The 6933-nt window shown below is 36.4% G+C and overlaps 1 protein-coding gene across 2 annotated transcripts in view; it reads left to right on the top strand.

Annotated features, from left to right (window-relative positions):
• The first annotated feature begins 625 nt into the window (after positions 1-625).
• LOC128999394 (protein singles bar-like) overlaps positions 626-6933 on the top strand; it is a 41769-nt gene continuing 35461 nt past the window's right edge. The window contains exon 1 of one of the 2 annotated variants that reach the window (XM_054425996.1): positions 626-708. Coding sequence is in view for 1 of the 2 variants with exons in the window: in XM_054425919.1 (XP_054281894.1) it covers positions 666-708 (43 nt within the window). In the remaining variant the exon portion in view is untranslated. The remainder of the gene's footprint in view (positions 709-6933) is intronic. The other variant, XM_054425919.1, reaches the window with a different exon arrangement.

Raw genomic sequence — 6933 nt, 5'->3', positions numbered from 1 at the left:
AAAACGGACTGTCATTAAGTTGGTACAGTTGAATTTTGTTTCTAAATTAAATGGAGGATGAAACAACCATTTTACGGCATTTTCAAGAAACCAAAATTGTCTCTCATGCATCTTGACCCCGTTGCAAGGCACGAGTATAGCGGCTAGTTGTATATTTGATGCAGCTTATCCAGTACAATCTGGTCTCAAGCAAAGGATGAGGTAATTAGGTAAAATATAATCAGGCTCAAAGTACTGTACTTTAACTACCGTTTTATTATAGACTAGACAAAACAAAAAAAGCTTATTAATTATGTTTTTTACACGAAAAAATCACTGGGGGTTGGTCATTCATTGCTGCACTCACTCTACAGACGTGCATTTTAAAGTTGTTGAAGCAAATAGTTTTACTAAAACTTGATATTAATTTTGTTGATTTTTTACTTGTTTAAATTTTGTGAACATTTCCAGGTACGTATATACCTAACACGGTATAGTTATCCATCGGATTACATCATAGTCTCGCTTTTTTACAGCAGTTTCCCATTGGTCATATTAACAGTATGGTGTAAAAATAACAACTTAGGGCCATATGATGGTTGGTCGTGACGTGCCAAGAATAAACGCCCTCCCGCCGTCGTCGAGGGGCAAGAAAACGTTGTAAGCAGTCTATAGGGAGGCTATCTATGGTGACAGTGTATTTGGCGTTCCTGTTAAACATTATTTTCGGTAAGTATTTTTCCTCATGTAAGATTTTAATTCCGCTCCAAAAGTCCTTACTACTTACATATATGTAAACTTGTAGTCGAGGAGACATATCTTTTATCGGTCTTGCAGCATGTGTTTGTACGTGATAACTGTGGTTTGTAAAACAGCCCCCCCCCCTCCCAAAAAAAATACCGGTACCTTACTTCTGTATTAATACAGGGTGGGGCAATGAAAGCGCCCCAATTTATAAGTAGTACAAACTCAATAATATTCATCCTATGGATATAAATAGCACATCAAAACACAGCTTATCTTTTGCCATTTTAACTTAACAAAGTCATTTTCCATTTCTTGAAAACAAAATCCTGCAATTGACGTCCTTTTTCTACTTGACATTCCTTTTTAGTCACTTGTAAACTCCATCAAATACTCCTCTAGCATTTATTCAGGAATCACTTAAGTTTTTGCACAATTCTTAGCTTCAGTTCAAGCAAATCTGTGGGGTGACTTTGAATTGTGTGTGTGTGTGTGTGTGTGTTCATTGATCTGCTGTATAACTTATTTGTGACTAGAAAGTATCACATTTTTAATCCTATACTCTAATACGAGCAATGTTTGCTTGTATGTATGTATGTATGTATGTATGCTTGCTTGCACAAAGATCTCGAAAACGGTTCCGACGATTTTCTTCAAATGTTGTAAATAGTTTTATTCTGGCCTAAAAACGAGTTTACTGCAGTTAGAACTGCCAACAAAAATCTAATTACGTAGAAAAATGAAACTGAAAATCACATTTTTTTAACATTAGTCTTATGGGTTGCTAGGTAACCTTGTTGGCTGAATTAAATAACAAGGAAAAGTAAACAAAAGACTTGAAGTTGTAGCATGTGTTCATAATAAGCCAACACCCCACAGGGTATTTACTCAGGGGAGGTATAGAAGAGGCTACGATGACAGCTGAGATCTTCTTATTAGCTGAGGGAACGCCATTACCGTAACAAAACGTTCAACATCCATCGGCCTCGGTGGTCTATTGGTTAGCGTGCCGGGCTGATATACTGTAGCCCCGGGTTCGAAATCCCGCTGGAAGCGTTAACTTTTTGTCCAAGATTTTTTTATTATCAGCAAGTTTGGTTGGTTTGGTTTGGTTATTACAGTTTAATTTTATTATTAAGTCATTATAAAATTTTAATTGAGCAATTTCTAGTTTTATTTAATAAACAGAATTATTTTTCCGATTACTAAACTTTTGTTATATTATTTCTTTATCAGCAAGTTTGGTTAGTTCGGTTAGGTTATGATAGTTTAATTTTATAATTAAAAAATAGTAAAATTGAATTTGAGGCATTTATAATTTTATTTTATGAACAGAACTATTTTTGCGATTAGTAAACCTTCATTGCCAAAGTGCTCTCTACTACAGCGCTGTTCGCGGAGGAATTTTGAACTAAATGCCTCATTTGTACCTCCCCTAAGTCAGACCCCTACCCACAGTATACTAGCAAATTACAAATACAGTACAAAAGGAAAAACATAATTTAGCAAAGATTATACTGAAGATTACTCGATACATTGTAGTCAAGGGTAGCAGTGAGAAGTCTGGGATCTGTTTATGACGATTAGATAAGGGTATGGGCAATCCTAAAATGCTATGGGAAGGGAGGGAAACAGGTCCGTGACGTAGGAAGTGGTGAAGGAAGTAGTCAAGGCGAGCTGTCCGGAGTGTGGGAACTGTTTATGACGATTAGATAAGGGTATGGGCAATCCTAAAATGCTATGGGAAGGGAGGGAAACAGGTCCGTGACGTAGGAAGTGGTGAAGGAAGTAGTCAAGGCGAGTAGTCCGGAGCGTGGGAACTGTTCATGACGATTACATAAGGGTATGGGCAATCCTAAAATGCTATGGGAAGGGAGGGAAACAGGTCCGTGACGAAGGAAGGTGTTAAGGAAGTAGTCAAGGCGAGCTGTCCGGAGTGTGGGAACTGTTTATGATGATTGGATAAGGGTATGGGCAATCCTAAAATGCTATGGGAAGGGAGGGAAACAGGTCCGTGACGTAGGAAGTGGTGAAGGAAGTAGTCAAAGCGAGTTGTCCGGAGTGTGGGAACTGTTTATGACGATTAGATAAGGGTATGGGCAATCCTAAAATGCTATGGGAAGGGAGGGAAACAGGTCCGTGACGTAGGGAGTTGTGAAGGAAGTAGTCAAGGCGAGTAGTCCGGAGCGTGGGAACTGTTCATGACGATTACATAAGGGTATGGGCAATCCTAAAATGCTATGGGAAGAGAGGGAAACAGGTCCGTGACGAAGGAAGGTGTTAAGGAAGTAGTCAAGGCGAGCTGTCCGGAGTGTGGGAACTGTTTAAATAATGATTGGATAAGGGTATGGGCAATCCTAAAATGCTATGGGAAGGGAGGGAAACAGGTCCGTGACGTAGGAAGTGATGAAGGAAGTAGTAAAGGCGAGCAGTCCGGAGTGTGGGGACTGTTAATTACGATAAGATCAGGGTATCTGCAATCTTTAAATGCTATGGGAAGGGCGGGAAACAGGTCCACGACGTAGGAAGTGGTGAAGGAAATAGTCAAGGCGAGTCGTCAGGAGTGTGGGAACTGTTTAAACGAATAGATTAAGGTATCTGCAATCCTAAAATGCTATGGGAAGGAAGGAAAACAGGTCCGCGACGTAGGAAGGTGTTAAGGAAGTAGTCAAGGCGAGGAATTTTTTTTATTTTTTGGTTAGAGTAATTTCATCAGCGGGAAATTTGTGGAGAAATAACCAAATGTAACTATCCGATTCACCAAAAATTTTTATCGTGCGTGGTTTTCTAAAAATATCAGGTACAAAAGGGGTCCATTGCCGCTGCTCCGCGCCACGCCCACTGCCCCGCCGGGCCGTCGTCTATAAATTTAGCGTGCAGTGTTTTAATGTTTTATTTATACTGTTGTACTGTAATATTGTATATATTAAAGACATTTTCAAATATATTGTCTATGAAGAATTTTCAACCGTTTAGCACAGCTTTTTAAGGACTAATTTGCTTTCAATATCATCCAAGATAAACTAAAGATAATTATGTAAGTTAAATAAAACTTCCCAAATATTTGTAAAATTACACTCAATTTATTGTCCCAGAAAAATTTCAGTTTTATTGAGATGTTGCCTGACTTTATTTTTGTGAAGACTTTCGTTACTTATTTTATAGTAGTAGTGAACTCTAACATTGAAATATATTTGAGCAATAATTTTAATTACTAAACAAAAATGATTGTTGTCTATTTCATATCCTGAGAAATGTGTACTATTTTTGTAAAAGAACAATCACTTGACTAGTTCTCAACAGGATGTAGGTTATCGCCATCGCACCAACTCTTCAGTATAACAGCGTTACCTTAAGTACAAGTATTTTCTGTTTATGTGTTCTCAAACTGAATTTGTCCCATATTTTACAGCTGGCAGATACAATATTTGTTATTTGATTATATAATTCCCAAGTAGCACACATCGTTGGCACAACGTTGGGAAATGGTCGGCACGGTTGGGAAATGGTTGGCAGAAATGTTAACGATTTGCCAACGTTGGCCCAACGGAAACTGGTATTCGTTGGCCCTACAAAGGAAAGAATCGTTCGGCCTTCGTTGGGTTTAAGTATAAAACATTCTAAAACGCATTTTAACAAATTGATTGATTTAAAAGTACATAAATGTTATGGCAGCAGAATATAAGCAGATTCTCTGAAACCTCTCCACAATTGCAGCCTTAGTTGTAAAAAAAGTGTGATAGTGATAAATATTTAAGTTTTTCATTAGTTTGCTAGAATATTGATTAAAAAGTTCTTTTTCCTACAGTTACCTAACAATGTACATGTTCTCTCACTGATTTGAGAAAGCAAAGTGTCCAATTCGCTCATCAGTGAGACAATGTTAACATTGTCTCACTCTAATTACTTTGTCTCACTCCAGATTTGCAACGTGAAGGCACGAAATAGTGAGCGCGTAACATGCAGGCAACGTCGTATGCGCGCGAAATACGTTGGCAGTACTGGCTGTAAATCAGCCAGCTGTTGTACTGTTGTATTTGTCACTTCACATTAAATGTTATATTAAAAGTTCACTTCTGTGTAAAAATAGGTTATGTTTCTTCACCAATTTATTTGTTTTATGGTAACTGTAGGAAAAGTATAATGTGCAACTCGAGTTCAAAGTACAATTGCCTCACTCGAGAAACCATTCCTCACTCGCCTACGGCTCGTGAGTAAGGATTTCTCTCGAGTGAGTCAATTGCTTACTTTTCTCACTAGTTGCACAAATAACTATTCCATTGTCGGATTGAATGTTTTTAACCCCCTTTGGTAGAATGGTTTTAATGGCTTCTGTAACCACCAACCTTGTCTTATTCTTTAGTGGAGCAGCATAAGCTTTTTTAGAAAATGTATCTATTAAAGTTAAAATATATTTATTGCCAGAATTTGCTCTAGCATAGCTTTGCATATCAATTAAATCTATTTGTATGGTTTCATTTATATCTAATACTTTAAAAGACCTTCTAATGAAATTCTTTCTTGCAGGCTTATGAAGCTCGTATGCAATTTCATTCATTTTTTATAACATCACTCTTTCCTTTAACTCTAAATATATCACCATTAGCCCCAATCAATAGATTATCTTCCATTCTTTTAAATACATAGTTTTCTGGTATATGGTCTATTATCTATATACTTAAATCCACTCAAAGATGTGGGGTCAGCAACTAATAAATCAGGATTGTATTCCATCAAATTAAATTTTTTTTCTCCATATACAAATGTCGATCCATCAAAATGCATAGCTTGTGACATTAGACAAATATCATCCAAATGTTCCCCCTCTGGTAGATTCCTTATAAATTGTTTTTTGGCATCCCAACAATATAGTTTTTTATTATAAGTTATAGTCTGTTCTTTTGTAACACAGTCAGTATCATCAATGGCAGGTTTAACACGTACCGTACTAACCTTTTATTATTAAAATTCCAATAGCCTGCTTCCATTTTTCGAACTTGTGAAACATTCACAGCATCTTTACTATCTGTACCTTCCATCAAATCGCTAAGTTTCTGTTTCTTAGCATTCCAAACACCATTCTCTGATTCTAAAAATTCATAAATATTATTGTCTTGTACAAATGTACCACCATCTTTTCGTATTAAAGTCTGTTGTAAAGTGGGCATATCATCTAAACTTTCACCCTTTTCCACATTAGTAATTTTCTGTTTTTTAGCATTCCAATTTTTATTCTTAGATTCTAAAAACTCATATTTAGTTTTACCTTGTAAAAATACATCACCTTTTCTAGTTATTAATGTCTGCCCCAAAGTCGACACATCATCTACAAACTCTCCATCTTTAACATTACCAATTTTACGGTTTAAACAATTCCAACTATCGTCTTTTAAATTTAAAGTAGGTTCACTATTAGCCCTGGGTTCTGCAGGCTTATTATATGGATTATATAAACGATAAAATTTATCTATAAACATATTTTTATTTAATAAATAATTCCACATTCCACTTTCTCTCAATTCCTCAATAATGGAATCTATTTCATTATCCACTCCTGAGTTACCGGCTTGGCGACTTAGCCAAAGAAGTCTTAACCTATCTACAAGCTCATTAGGATCATCCCAATAAATATAAAGAATTGGTTATATAGGGAATTTGGTACTTTCCTGTTAAAGGGAACATTCATTATTATCGATGATTTCTGTTCGATATATCGATATTTTTGTTTTCCATCCGATTTATTGATAGTAACAAATTGAAACATATCAGCTGATAAGTACGATATAGGATACAGTAAACTAGGTGGCGTTCGCAGAGGCATCCACAAAATTGAGCGGAGTAATCAAGGGTTCATATTATATTGTGTTTGTCATACTGCAGTTAAAACAGTAGTTTTTAATGCATGCGTTGCGGGTCTAAAGTAGAATTTTAAATATTTAGGGTGTAAAAATAGGTGTTAGCCTCTATGGAGTAAAAATCAGCTGTTGTCAACTCAGTTGTAAATTTCGATTGTAAATGATTGCATGTATAGAAAATATGTATCGATTCGTGCTTCGTAATCATTTTAAAATAAGTTACAGTCTACAGTCTCTCCCCGTAGCAATTTAGCATTGCAGATCCATTATCCATTCCTAAACTCAACACTGCTCACCTTTACTACTTCCTTCACCACACCCTACGTCGTGGACCTGTTTCCCTCTCTTCCCATAG

This window comes from Macrosteles quadrilineatus, unplaced genomic scaffold (genome assembly GCF_028750875.1).
Source record: "Macrosteles quadrilineatus isolate MER2022 unplaced genomic scaffold, UCM_ALF_1.0 Scaffold_1__1_contigs__length_201487025, whole genome shotgun sequence".
NCBI classification, from domain to species: domain Eukaryota; kingdom Metazoa; phylum Arthropoda; class Insecta; order Hemiptera; family Cicadellidae; genus Macrosteles; species Macrosteles quadrilineatus.
The sequence above is the reverse complement of the archived record's forward strand: the minus strand, read 5'-3'. Positions and strand labels throughout refer to the sequence as shown.